General features: G+C 33.8%; 1 protein-coding gene across 2 annotated transcripts in view; it reads left to right on the plus strand.

The window, feature by feature from the left end:
* The window catches only part of LOC125673622 (uncharacterized), a 28,109-nt gene extending 15,431 nt beyond the window's left edge, over window positions 1-12,678 (plus strand). The window contains exons 8-13 of one of the 2 annotated variants that reach the window (XR_008801843.1): window positions 1,456-1,490; window positions 2,159-2,191; window positions 6,975-7,013; window positions 7,223-7,267; window positions 8,343-8,378; window positions 9,394-9,451. Coding sequence is in view for 1 of the 2 variants with exons in the window: in XM_056160285.1 (XP_056016260.1) it covers window positions 1,456-1,506; window positions 2,159-2,191; window positions 6,975-7,013; window positions 7,223-7,267; window positions 8,343-8,378; window positions 9,394-11,564 (2,375 nt within the window). In the remaining variant the exon portion in view is untranslated. Of the gene's footprint in view, window positions 1-1,455; window positions 1,507-2,158; window positions 2,192-6,974; window positions 7,014-7,222; window positions 7,268-8,342; window positions 8,379-9,393 lie in introns of both variants that reach the window. The other variant, XM_056160285.1, reaches the window with a different exon arrangement.
* Window positions 12,679-16,071: the final 3,393 nt, after the last annotated feature.

Genomic DNA, 16,071 nt, shown 5'->3' on the forward strand with positions numbered 1-16,071 from the left:
GTGGTTAGAATTACTGCTGAGCACGTGCATGCACGTGTGCTGATTTCTGATTGGACGATTTTAAAATCGCTATAACTTCCTTATATTTGGTGGAAACGTTATGAAATTCATACTGTGGGTATATGATACAAATGCCTGTTGAACGACATCAACAAAAATTCGGAATCATACACGCATGCGCGTGTATGCACGTGCAATGCTTTCTTTCATTTCTTGGTACTGAAATGACCATATTAAACGTACTACATGTAATTAAAGGCTAAAATAAAATGATTTTTTGCTATAGATTCACAAGGACATCACATTTTATTTGGGGGAGGTTTGGGGAACATATGTAACGGTCCCCGTTACAATTAGAACTAGTTATTATTATTCTTTTTCTCCGGTACTTTTTTGTCCGGTAGTGTTCTCAGAAACTACAAAAGGGATCGATATGAAACTTTCCAGGATGATAGTATAGCGTTTGTAGATGTGCATAGTGATGGTCATTTTGTCTGCACGTACATGCACGCGCGTGCACGTGCATTGCAATTTTGGTACAAAAAATGGAAAATCAGAATATTGAAGGAAGCGATATAAAACCTAAATAGGATGATAGTATATCATTTGTACATATGAAAAATAATAGTTATTTTGTCAGCACGCGCACGCATGCGCGTGCACGCGCATTACAAAATTTGTACACTAACTTTGGAATCAGTCTAACTTGTTTGTTATTCATTGAAATGGCTTGAAATTCACATCATAGGTAGATATTAAGACCCTTAACTGATTTGCATGGTCAAAATTACCAATTTGCACGCGCATGCACGTGCGCTTCATTTTGATTGGATAATACTAAAACGTTTGTAACTATCTTATTTATGAAGCGAATGAGATGATATTCACAGCATACGTAGAAAATATGTGTATCTATATATTGGTGTAACAAAACAATGCCAACGCACACGCGCATGCGCGTGCAACGGTTTTTAAATGTTTAATTTTTAAAGGACGATAACGTTTTTGTTTTTCTTCAAATTCTATTGATATTAATGGTTTAGATGTGTCTTGGTACTCCTTACAAATTGCTGTGGTTAGAATTACTGCTGAGCACGTGCATGCACGTGTGCTGAATTCTGATTCGACGATTTTAAAATCGCTATAACTTCCTTATATTTGGTGGAAACGTTATGAAATTCACACTGTGGGTATATGATACACATGCTTGTTGAACGACATAAACAAAAATTCGAAATCATACACGCGTGCGCGTGTATGCGCGTGCAACGCCTTCTTTCATTTTTTGGTACTGAAATGACCATATTGAATGTACTACATGTAATTAAAGGCTAAAATAAAATGATTTTTTACTATAGATTCACAAGGACATCACTTTTTAATTGGGGGAGGTTTGGGGAACATATGTAACGGTCCCCGTTACAATTAGAACTTGTTTCATTCACTTTTGAATAGCTGAAGGAGAATCCACAAACCTACTACAAGAAAAGGTGAAGAATAACAAAGGTATATATATATATATATATATATATATATATATATATATATATATATATCATACGTTGACTGTAAACAGTCTACATGATCAACAACTACAATATAATCTGTAAGCGAATAAACGACGATTGCATTATAGTTTGAGAGTTGAGAGTGTATTTACTAAGCGACTAAGCGGGAATATATATGTAACGGGATAAGGTTAACGGCAACATGCAACTTCAATAATCTTTTATTCTAGTTCCTACATTCAACTGAAATCTGTGAAAGAAAAGAACCCATTATATTTTATATTGCTAGTCTTATTTAGTAAATTCTACCAACTGACCATGATGTAACTAATTTAGCATTGGTTTAGTCTATCTATCTATCTATCTATCTATCTATCTATCTATCTATCTACATAGCTATCAAAGGTTTTATTGACATATTACTTGTAAAACATTCATAATCCTTAATGAAAAAGGTGAAAATAACGAAGAATGAATTCTCATAAATCCTATATAGAATACAAATTTCAGAGTAGGACAAACACTAAAGCATAAAACTCAGTTGATTAGGAGTATTCACCCCTGTTGAGATATTGTATCTCGAAAAACTACACATCAAACCAATATCTATAACATTATATTATAATCATTAATTCTTTTTTCTTTCTCAGAAAAAATCCGAGAAGTTGAAATTCATCACGAAAGTAAGTATATCAACCTTTATTTAAAATGTTTTTTTACGATCCAATGCTCTCCTATTTTTTAATTACATGTGACCTTCATATTGCTCTCTTGATTTGAACTACATACACATGTAAATGAGATAAACACAACAAACAATGAGAAACAGTCGTTTTGAATCATTGATGTCAGTCAGTTGTCATATTTTCTTTCCAATTGATTTATCATATCACATGTGTTTGTTTTGAGTTTGCGGTATAATCAAAATACGAAACATGACGTATATATATATCTAGACCTAACGGTTTTTTTTACATTAGGTAAAATGATTTTGTTATGAAGAATACATTTTTACAATACAGTGCGAGTTATGTCCTCCTTAATACAGAAATTCATGGCGTCATCATAAGGAATACAAAGAAAATTAACAATTGTAGATTGAAAATGAAAGGTAAAGATAACAAACAGTGATCAATCTCATAACTCTTATAAGCAATACAAAATAGAGAGTTGGGCAAACAAGGACCTTTGGATATACCAGAGGTGTGATCAGGTGCGTAGGAGGAGTAAGCATCCCCCGTCGACCGGTCACACCCGCCTTATAATAAGTGTCAGTTTTGGAGTGTTTCTAAGAATTAAGGTTGATCGATCCTCGTGCGATATCATAGGATTTTGCAAAAACCTCTATTATACATATTAAACTTTGCGTATGATAGAAATATATCTTTCAGAGGAATTTTATTCACTGAAGAAAATAAAATAGTTGGTAAACTATCAATAGTGGAAAATAATATTTTCCATAGATAATAAATTATCTATAATTTTAAAAATGTTATCAGGGACAATAACTCCTATGCTGGTGATTCCTCTATTGTACGTCTATCATAGGATACAATGCTTTATCTAATATCCACAATTGATTTATGCATATTAATAAATAAGTAGTTTTCATAAACTGTTGACATTAAAAAACTATCACTTTAACAAGTTTTTGTCTATTTTTATTATTCTGTGATTTTCTAATCTTGACCTCTACTTCTGTTCTTGTATGGCTGACATCTTAAAAAAAGGTGGCAACATTTTCTTTGGTTATTAATTAAATCAAGCTATACTGAGTAGACATTAATACAGTTTATCCAATTTCAACCATTGATATTTATAAGTCACATGAGGGTGGAACTACCTGAAGTGTAATGACTGAAAAATATGTGACTCTGTACCACTTTTAGTCGCAAATTATTTTCATACACGTATCCCTTCTGTGATTGTTTTTTCGCAGGCAATGTAGGATGATGATCTTTTGTTTGTTTGTTTGCAGTACGTCCCTTCAAGAATTGTTCACTCCATATACAGTTGGTGACGTCTTGATATAATTATCAACAAACTTTGCAGTGGTTAGATATAGACCATCTTATACGTAATCCACCAACATGTTCTTGTTCTTCATCTTCTTTCAACTATAGTCCAGCTGGACATGTCATTACTGGTGATGTTGATATAGTTGAAAATGAGGACCTCAAATCACTTGTTCTTAAAGGTCCTAAATACAGAAAACCTCGGTCTTTTAATTGGCGACAGAACTTCATCTCTATTATGAGTTCTGTCGAAGATTATGCCAGACGATGGGCTAAATATGAAAAAGAACTTGATACATTGTCAGAATGGGTTAAAAGCATAAAAGGGATATTAAAATCCCGCATTAGACACATGAAACCAAAAATACGTACCATCTATCCTTCTGTGTTTAGTAAACCAGAAGTGATGAAAGAATTAGATAGGTTACATGAGGAATATGTTTTGGTTCCAGCTGACAAAGCTAGTAACAACATTGTCTTTGTTTGTAAGGCTCATTATTACAACTGTATTTTAAACGAACCTGGCATTAATTCCACTTTTGGTAATCATACGTATACTCCAACTGCCCTTTCAATAGATGAAATTCTTCAAAACCATGCTTCAGTTTTAGACACATTTAATATCCCAGTCAATGGGTCGAATGAATAAGAGTTACCGTACCTATACTGGATTCCAAAACTACATAAAAACCCTTACAAGCAAAGATACATTGCTGGATCCAGTAAGTGCTCTACCAAACCCCTATCTTTGCTCCTTACGAAAATGTTAACAGCTGTGAAGGAGAAACTTCAAACTTACTGTGCGACTACATATGCCAGAAGTGGTGTTAATCAAATGTGGATTCTAAAAAATTCTAAATAACGTTTAGTAAACTTGAAATCGCAGAATTTTTCCCAAATCAATAACATTAAAACCTATGACTTTTCAACACTATACACGACCATTCCTCACGATAAATTAAAGACTAGATTTTTTGACATCATAGACAGTTGCTTCTTCGACAAAAACGGAAATATTCATATCTAGTGATCAGTCATTCAAAAACTTACTTTGTTAAACACCACTCTGATTCCACGCACAAGTACTCTGAAGTTGAAATAAAAAATATGCTAGAGTTCCTCATTGACAATATCTTCGTGGTCTTTGGTGATCAGGTCTTTCAACAGTCTGTTGGAATTCCCATGGGCACGAATTGTGCTCCTTTGTTAGCTGACCTGATTCTATATTCATATGAAGCAGAATTTATTCAAAAACTTCTACGCGAGAACAAAAAATCTCTCGCTGTGGCCTTCAATTCGACATTTCGATATATCGATGACGTTTTGTCTATTAACAATAATAACTTTCATTCATATGTCGATTTGATATATCCCTGTGAGTTCGAAATAAAGGACACCACAGAGTCGTGCACTTCTGCTTCATACTTAGATATTTTATTGAAAATAGACATTAACCGCAAACTAACAACTCAACTGTATGACAAACAGGATGATCTCAGCTTCTCCATCGTCAACTTCCCATATTTATATAGCAATATTCCATTATCACCTGCTTATGGTGTTTATACATCTCAACTGATTCGATATACAAGAGCTTGTTCTGCGTATAGTTAGTTTTTAAATTGAGGTAAGCTACTGACAAACAAGTTGATGGTTCAGGGGTTTCAACAGTCTCGATTGAAGTCAGCATTTTGCAAATTCTATGGTCGTTATAACTATCTAGTTCGTCAATACAACGTCGCATTGGGTCAAATGCTGTCTGACGTGTTTCATACCAATTGTTAAGCCGTTCTTGGCATACTGATTTTGACTGCGGATAATTCCGTTTACTTGATCAGGATATAGGGCTCACGGCGGGTGTGACTGGTCAACAGGGGATGCTTACTCCTCATAGGCACCTGATCCCACATCTGGTGTGTCCAGGTGTCCGTGTTTGCCCAACTATCTATTTTGTATTGCTTATAGGAGTTATGAGATTGATCACTGTTCGTTATCTTCACCTTGCATGAGTGGAAAATTCATGACGGCATGTGAAACAAACAGATCAAATACTACAATAACAACACCTTCCCCAACCCTAACATTTGACGGAATTTACATTTCAAAATTTTTATTTTTACCATTGGTATAATATAACCTGTTAAAACTTAGCATAATAAACAATTCGGTACCGGAAGCTTTACTATATACTGCTTGTTAATAATATTTATGTGAAGCTTAGGGCCGCAACGAGATGCAAAAATACAGTTCATCGTTTTTTTTTTTGTCCCCGGGATCGAAAATTCGGGGACAACTAGTTTTCTGCTTGTCCTTCCGTCTGTCCGTTTGCCCGTCTGTCTGTTTGTCTGGCAAAAAAGTTTGACCTTGGTCATATCTTTTACAGAGTAAAAGTTAGACCTTTCAGATTTGCTATGAGTATTCCTTTTGGCAAGCCCTTTCCATTGGTTTCAAAATATTTTGACCTGGTGACCTTAACATTGAAATTTGATCTACCTTTAGAAATTTCTGATATAAGCCATATTTTTTAAACCGTAAGAAGCTGCTTTCATATTTAACATGTGTATTTCTCGTGAGATCTTTCTATTGGTACCAAATTTGTTGACCTTGTGACCCTGACCTATTTTGAAAATTATCCCACCTCTGGTGTGTCCAGGGGTCCGTGGTTGCCCAACTATTTATTTTGTATTGCTTATAGAAGTTATGAGATTGATCACTGTTCGTTATATTCATCTTTCACTTTACTAAAATGATGTAATTCGGGGGCATAAGTGTTTCACAAATACCTATTGTTTGTTTCTGTAAATAAACATTTAAATTGATAGATACCGACATTCTGTGATTCATGTTAACGTCTGAATATGAAGAGATTCCCACTCATGAGCGATCTATGATTTTTAATTTAATGAAGCAATTTGAATTAGATGAATGAAAACATATTCCATGATGATACATTGCAGAATAACTCATGCCATCACAATCACAAAAATGCAGCTTTAAAATAATTATGTGGCAATTTGACAATGTACATTCAAGAAATTTCAATTTTGAAAATACATGACGGTATGAATTACAACACTTTACGCCAGCATACTTCATGAACCGCGTTAGTGTTTCATTAACGTATCCTGGTGTGAAACGTTTACATTTTACTTTCATTTCTGTCAGAATATTCCAAGCCTCTATCAAGATTCATACGCATATCGTTTACAGCCAATAATTTCTATTGGTAAAGGTACCAAAGGTGAAAAAATGTAAATATTAAAATTATTAAGAATGACTTGGGCACGAGTAATACATGGAATTCAAAAATAGAGCCAATAATAATGGAATTCATGAAGTCAATCGTAGATTGAAAATTAAAAACATATATCTTGAATAAAGTAACTACTAAATCTTCAAACGCAATGGCTATCAATTTTATTGTTATAACTTTACGATTTACATATTTCAGGGAGAATTTCTGAAGAATCCCTAACAGATAAGAGCGTTGGTAGGTTTTTACATCAGTTTTTATAAGCACATCACTAATACGACTGAATAGCGTATTGAATTAATTTTAGAATACTTTTCGTCTTCTTGTATGAACGAAAACAAATAAAACGTTTTCACCCACCTTTTTTTCACTGATCTTGAAACATTGTCTCTCTATATATTATATTTGTTCAACTAGTGGTACAAAACGTACTTTACTTATTGCAGCTGTTGCACCAGGCCAGACTCTAAAACAGATGATTCAAGGAACAAGTAAAGTTTTATCACACACATCATCACACATTATATATATATATATATATATATATATATATATATATATATATATATATATATAAGCCCGAAAACCCAACAACACCCTACTTTCTAAAAGTCTCGGATCTGAGAAGATACAAGGCCAGTAAAGAAATTTATAAAAGCACTGAAAAGGCCACGACACTTGTCGTTTTTCGTGGTGTGTGTTATTTGTTTATGTAATATATGTATCTTGATAAAGACGCGGGTTGCGTCGAAAATTTGAGTTTTAACTTACCAACAGTGTCGTGGCCTTTTCAGTGCTTATATATATATATATATATATATATATATATATATATATATATATATATATTAAAGAAAAATTAGAACGCCGAAAATAACTCAACCGGTTTCATAACGTTGTATCATGACGTCATAATGATCTTTGTTAAAGCGTCAATATAATCCATCACGTTTGACGTCATAGTTAAAGCTATAATGTGTAACTATGCAATAATGTCATAACTCTTGAAAATTGAAAATGAAAGCGGTTGAGTTATTTTCGGCGTTCTAATTTTTCTTTATTATACCATTACTTGTGTGGATATTTACTATATTTTGGATATATATATATATATATATATATAGAATTGTCAATTTTTTGGGACGACCTGTCTATTTTCAGGACAAAATATTTACTAACGAAAGTCACACACACACACACACACACACGCACACACGCACGTGATTGAATTTGCTTCTTAAATAGGAGATCACATTGCAAGCAGTATATCCGACTGATCTGAAGTGTTTTGTGAAATTCGATCTTTTCATCCAAACAACAAGCATGCAGTATGTTGCAGAAACTCTCTTTAGTTAGTTGGCTTAGAATTTGTGCTGTCTTTGTTCATTTGTTTAGATTCCACGTGTAATTACAAATGTAGCTTCTTTGTTCCGAGGAAAAGACAGGTTGTCCCAAACATTTGACAATTTTCATTGTTCGTGTCGTGGGGTCAGTTTAGAAATTATTCCGCAACGTTGTACTTAAGAGTGAGAGAGAAATTTTGAAACTATCATTTTATTTCGGCAGAGGAAGAAAGACATGATCTTGCAAAGGAAAACGAAGGTTTGTAGAATTAATGTATAATGCAATTAATCGCCATTTATATGATTATGCATTCATATATTTTTACCGAATCATTGTATTATGAATGTTAATTGGAATGTGTATATTAGGTTAAATGATGTTTCCCTTTTAGATTATCCTAGATGGAGTTTAATCACTCATTTAGTTAGATATTACTTCTATTTAACCTATTATATTTGAAAAAATCTGGGATAAATGAACGTAAAACAAGTTACGGACCCCAAGTTTCTTTGCAATTAAAGAATATGATAACACAGCTTACAGCACATGTAAATATATGAAGCTTTTTCACGATTGTACAAACTATTTTATATTATTAATTGCTATTAATTATGGGAAAGTCATTTTACTATTAGAAAAAGGTCTGTCTTTAAGTTAGAGAGATATTGATTTCAGTTATGCATAAATACATATCTAATTTAGATAGATATCTCTTTAACTTAAAAAGTTATATCTTTGAATGAGAGAGGTATCTCTTAAAATGTAGATACACCGTTTTATCGTAAAGAGGTAAATATTCATCGATATTAAAACGATATCTCTTAAAGTTAGAAAAATTTCTATCACAGATCATCATAAAGAGACAATTCTTAAACTTAGAAAACTATCTCATCAAGTTATAGAGAAATCTTTTACGTATTTGATCACAATAATTCCTCCTATGGTATTCTTTCCAAATGGGCCATTAATTGCAATGTCGGATGTAACTTTACATTATATACATGTATATGTCCAGTATCAAACTGAGTACACGTCTCCTGGGCTTTTAAAATTTCGGTAACCATGTTGTTATCCAGAAATAGGGATTTCTTTTAGATACTGGATACCTATTCAATGCCTAGAATTGATGAAAGCACTTCAAGTATTTTTTCTATTAAAATGTTTCTTGTTTTATCTATGTTGGCTATGAAATACAGTCGTAATGGATAGTAGATTATTTGAATAGGTAAATGCCATACATTAACGATATTGAAAGTGTCTCTCTCTTTTGAAGATATTACGAGGACCTATATCGATTCTTTTCGCTCGTTTGAGACATATTTTGTGGAAACCGAGGTATTCAAAGAATGCAAAACCAAGCTTCAAAAAGAGGGCGTGGTTGTCTTGGTTGGACCACCGGGCTGTGGTAAAACCACAACTGCTATTGGTATTATGAAGGATGCATTTTACGAAGATTGGATAAAAAGAAAAATAACTTCTTGGATCGATTTCGGATTCATAGATTCGGAGAGGAACTCACTTATCTATATTGACAATATATTTGATGGGTTTATGTATCAACATGAACTAGAAAAATGGTGGAATATGTTAACTACTACATTTTATCAGAACATATCACATGATGAGAACCATGGAAAAGATGACAATGGTTTCGTCTCAAACACAGGAGGAAGAATTCATCTTTTAATAACGACGAAAGAGAGCGTTTTACCTAGAGCGCGTGAATACAACATAATTAGGAAATCACCCGTGTTTAAAAAAGATTGTATTATTTTTACTGGTTCTTTCCCCCTAACCGATGCAGAAAAAGACAGTATATTTGATAAACAAACGGACTATGCAGAGAAAATATTGGATATCCCAAAACCATTGATAGATCCAGACTTTAGACGTGGGATGAAGTCATCAGTATGCCATGTTGGTTTTCCATTGTGTGCACATCTTTACGCTTGTGAAATAGGATACAGAGAAAATGGTGTTGACTTTTTTCTGTATCCCATCAATTATTTGCGAAAACAAATCAAATACGAAATAGATACTGACACCACACATGGCGTGAAGATGTTCTTACTACTGCTTTTCCTTCGCAAATGTTTGTCACCCTCCGAAGAATGTGAGGAACGCCTAGATTTCAGAAATTTCAAAAAATGTAGGGAGTTTCTTATAAAGAATCTTTCAGAGGAATTGGTAGAACAAATTGAACATTCATTTTCAGGAGATCTAGAAAAGGCTGCCAATACATTGAATGTAATGATCGTTCGACAAAATGAGAGTGTTTATAGATTCAAACATCAAATCATTTGTGATGCAGTTGGTTTCTACTTCTGCACAGAATGGCCTGAAGCTGTTTTTAAACATTTTCCTATTGATGCCTTCGCGAAACATGAATTTGTTAATCCTACACCAGACATTTGTGATAGTTTTCTTTCCCGGGTTTTTGATGAGGTTAACAATAGAAATGTTTCGAAAGCTTTAGCTTGTGTCGCATTGAAAAAAGATACATTTGCACGGCGTTTTTGTGAGATTCTACAATCAAAAAAAGATGTAAAACAATTTTTCGTTGCAACTGATGTTGTCTCGAGTTATTCTCTTCCACCAGTATTTTGGATTAGCAAATACAAGCACATGAGGTTGTCAATATTACTTGATGAATTAATCAAGGAAAAAGGGATTCCAGTGGAACATAATTTTTACTTAGCTCGATTTGGGGAATGTTGTGCAAATGGCGAAAATTTTCTCAGAAAAACTGACAAAAATGCGTTTTTTTCCACGACCGCACTACAAGAAGCAGTTTTGCAATACACTGATGACAATGAAATTTCTATATTGCATTTGATAATGATGTCTGAGAGACATGATCATAATGCATTCATGATTACTAAAAAACTAATTGCAGATTTCAAATCACCAGAAATATGTAAACAAATCGCCAGGGATCCCTGTGGACAAACAGTAGTCAATTGTGCTGCGAGCGAAAAGCGATACAGTAGAATTTTGTGTATCTTAGAGCTATATGAAGGTAGAAAAGATCCCGAACACAAGCTTGGATCTATAGAGTATTCTCCAATTCACAAAGCACTAGAGGTTGTGCTGAAATGCTCTTACAGTATACATTTAGAGTTGGAAATGTTAATTCGCCTGTGTCTTTTCATAATTTATAGAGTAGATCCGAAAAGAAAAGCGTACAATGGCGAAACACTCAGAGATGTGTGCAGAAACACATATTGGAAGAATATTCATAGTTTACTTTGTATGAAGAGTCCAAGTCAAGACAGAATGTCAAAGCTTATTGAAAAATTGTTGACAGAGATTGATATGCCGCATGGAAATGCATTAGATGCAACAATAACTGTACCCAACCCCGGTACACAATTATCAAAGCCGTTGATGAAAGTGATAACAAAATATGTGTATCATTTCGCAAAACGAGAGCTACCAGCCTAATTGATGTTGCCTGACATTACTATCAGTGTATTTCACAAGTTAAGTAAAGTACATCTGCAACATTTTTGTACTCACAATTTCTTATCTTGATGTACATTTAACGTAAAATGCTTTGGCACCACTGGTGTTTCAAGGAGACCAGGTTTGCCCTGCCCTCATATTGGTATTCTGTATAGGATTTAAAATTGATTACTGTTCGTTATATTCACTTTTTATTTGTTATGACATTGTAACGAGAAAAGAAGAAGTTGTACTACACGATAACGATCACGGCAATCTCGTGTATGAAATCCTTTAAAGAATATAAAATTAAGAGAAGGGCGAAACATAGACCCGCGGACATACCAGGGGTGGAATATCATATTTAGCTATACGTCTCATGAACAGGAGAACAAACAGAATCATGTACGGTTCAATTGAGAGGGCATCCTGCAAGTATGGAAGTAGAGACATCCCTCTTGGAGAAATCGATTGATTAGCATTTCAAATACACGTGCTCACAAGTTAGATTTGAAACTGTTTTCGGCTCGAACTTTGGATGGATTTGTTATCGTGTATTCAATTTCGTTTACACTTTAGATCTTCTATATGTACATGTAACCGGCGCATTTACCATTATAGACATTTGATCGCCTACACTTTACATGATCATTATGAGACCTAGGAATCAATGCTTATATAAAACTTGTAAATGGATTGTATCAACAGGAAACTACACATAACGAGATTCTGGACTCGGATGAGAAAGTAAGGAATAATGGACTGGATATCAAATAAATGACAATGGTATTACGTAGAAGTGATTTTAAGCCAATTCTAAGAGGAGTGAGTAGCACTGATACTGTCAGATGTTCATGCAAAGGAAAATACATCAATCCTTTCAACTTATCCCGCAGTGTTGTCGGGTCTAATCAGGACATTCACGTTTTCCCTGTGATATGAGCTAGGTGACATGTTAGCTAGTTTCGTTACATCATTTAGAGTATGTTGGAATGTAATACTGAGTCAGTCAGATAATGCTCAGACACAGTGGTTTATTATTTGATAATTAATCCAATATATTGTAATGTACATACATGTAATTTTATGCATATTGTATAATATATCTTTTTAATTGGAAGTTGTTTGTTCTTATTTATTGCTGAGGGTAGCAACGGCGAAATAAAGATGTGAAATGGGTGGGAAATGCATACATTGTGCCGGTGGTCGGATTCTGTCCAGTCACACTATCTTTATGGTCAGCGTATCAGACCATTGCACTATCGAAGAATCAGCCAGCATTGTCATTGTGACTGGTCATTTGGGAAACCTACGTATTTTTGGTTATACGATATCAAATACTTAAAGGGGCATGGACACGATTTGAGCCGAAAAATTTCAAGTTTTATTTTTCACTTTTTATTGTTTATAATGCTTAACTAAAGTATTTATAATGGTCAACCTAAATCTTAATATCAGTTTTTGAGTTACAAGTGAGATATAGCATTCACAATTCTTTGTTATGCAAACAAGGCTCGTGACATGTTTTATTTACATATAGATTACTTAATAGAAAATTGCATGTTTAAAACAAAATGAGATGTGCCAAACACTAGAAACTATTTAATTGTGTTTAGAAGTAACTTGTAAATTGAAAAAAAAATCTGCTTTAAACGAAACTCTTACCAGTATATTTAATTTATGTAAACACAAACATGGCACGAACCTTGTTTACATTTCGAAGAATTATGAGCTCTGTATTCCCCATGTACTTCAACAACTAACATTCAAATTTTTGCTGACCATTAGAAATACCTTAGTTAAGTATTCTAAACATTAAAAGTGAAAAAAAAAATAAGATTTCAAAATTTTCAATTCAAATCGCGTCCATGTCCCTTTAACACGTGTGAAATGCAATTCACTACACTAGGCAAGTTGTATCAGTTGGTTGCTAGTGGGCTTTTGTGAAAAACCTTACTTTTACAGTCAACAGCTGACTTGGACATTTAAAACTGCGCATTGTATGCAAGCACAATATCGTTAAAGATATGCAATATTTAATTGTTGGTAGATTATTCCAGTTTTACATTTTAAATTATCTGAATGTCTTTCATTTATGGAACAGGGTTGCGGTTAATGAGAATAACTCCTGTGCAGGTTCAGGGAATTTGATAGCAAAGTGAGGAATATTGTAAAATTTACAGGCCTAATATACATGAAAAAATAACAATAATATAACATTACGGCGGATGTGATCGGTCAAGAGGGGATGCTTACTCCTCTTAGGCATCTGATCCCACCTCTGGTGTGTCCAGGGGTCCGTGTTTGCCCAACTATCTATTTTGTATTGCTTATAGGAGTTATGAGATTGACCACTGTTCGTTACCTTCACCTTGCATCACAAAGTACATTAAATACTAATTGACAATAATACTTTATTGATTTTATAAATATAATTTTCAACAAGATTATAAGGTGAAGACAACGAACAGTGATCAATCTCATAACTCCTACAACAATACAAAATTAAGAGTTGGACGAACACGTACCCCTGGGCATGTCTGAGGTGGGATCAGTTGCCTAAGAGGAATAAGCATTCCCTGTGAACCGGTCACATACACTTAGAGCCCTTTATCTTGATAAGATCAGTGTATAAAGAACGGCATAACAATTGGTATAAAACACGTCAAAGAAAATTTGATCCAAAAATTGTTATAATGATCATATGATTTGCGAAATGCTGACTTTAAACGAGACTGTTGAAACCCCTGTAACATCAGCTTGTTTGTCAGTAACCTGCTATGTTTTAAAAACTGATCATATGCAGAACAAGCTCCTGTTCGTTTTCTTCACCTTTCTTATAATAACGTTGACTATTATCTATTGCATCAGCTTGATAAAAAAGAAGAAGAAATTCTAACTAACATACCAATATCACCAAGTTTGAGGCTAGATCCAGACCATGTTGGAGAGTTTCTGCTTGTTTTATCAAATTTGTCAGCAGACTTTTCCCAGAAACTAAACTATTGTGTGTGCAGATACACAGCACAAATGTGGTGCTTCATGTTGCACCCTACTAAAATTACGTGGAAAAAGAAATCGTAGATGTAAAGTAGAAGTCCAAAAAAAATTATTCAATGATGATTTATTGATGGTAAGAATGAAAAATTCTAAATGCTGTTGTAAGCATTACAAATGCATTACCCTTGTGTATGGTAGTATGTTTTATGTTCCCCGAAAATTGTTCATGGGAGCATATAATCAGCGTCGTGTCTGTCCGTCCGCCCTAGATCATATCTCCTAATCATCAGAAATTGATTATAATAGATCACAAATATTCCTTGGAATAGGGACTTTTAGACCAAGGTCAATTTGGAAAGGTCAAAGTCACTCATAACATATAGCTTATATAAGGAAAAGTGTCCTTATTTCAACAGTTTTTGAACAAGTATTGATCTTAAGTAATTGTTACATGGTCACCATGAGCAGGAAGACCTGCGTCAGTTTTGTATAAGTCTTGGCCCTGCATCAGACCCTAGGGAAGGGCAATACGGGTCATATATTGAAAACCTTAAATATTCTTCAATGCACATGAACATTTAATAGCATATAAACAGATGCATATTTATAGAGAGTCTGTGAAATTGGTTACTTCTTAGTCAGAGGTTCAGTCCCTAGTTTATATTAGATCATACTATCTAATGGTTAGAATCTTCTGATGAACATCTACATAAGAAATAAATTTCTGTTTTCAAAATACACGAGCACATGAACAGCAACGCTTCACGCCAGCATACGTATCCTAAAATATATCTCTCCTAATGCGGTTCATGAAGTATGTTGGCGTAAAGCGTCACAGTTAATGTCATCATGTATTTTTCAAAAATGAAAATTTCTTGGAATAGTTACAATTTACTTTCAATTCTGCCGAAATTCCCTGTCGTTGAAATAGTCGTACTAACTTGATCAACTTCCATAGGCATACAGGGGATGCTTACTCCTCCTGGGCACCTTGATCCCACCTCTGGTCCGTGTTTGTCCAGCTCTTTATTTTGTGTTCCTTATAAGAGTTACATGTATGTGACATAGGGCTCACGGTGGGTTTAGCCGACCAACAGGGGATACTTATATGACAAAGATTTTTGTTCAATGTCACTATTTTTATTATATATTCAAATTAGCAATGAGCTATTACAAGGAAAAGAAATAAAACACACTAAATACTCTGTTTCTTTCCAAAAATATACAACATATCAAATACTCAGTCAACAAAGACATTGTCATGAATATTTTGGAAAAAATTAACACAAATACATCAATAACATACCCCAATAGTATGGCAGTGCCACACTCAATTAAACCCGTGTCACCGGAACGAAGAGGTATTCTATTATGAATAATAAAGAAAATTGTATAAACTCATTGTCGAAATTTCTAAAGAAATATTTCACTGCTATAACGCATTAGAATTGTTATAACTATAAATGAACGTTAGCATATTTATGAAATTAATAAAATGCTAAATGTT

The sequence above is a fragment of the Ostrea edulis genome, chromosome 3, assembly GCF_947568905.1.
Source record: "Ostrea edulis chromosome 3, xbOstEdul1.1, whole genome shotgun sequence".
Classification (NCBI taxonomy): domain Eukaryota; kingdom Metazoa; phylum Mollusca; class Bivalvia; order Ostreida; family Ostreidae; genus Ostrea; species Ostrea edulis.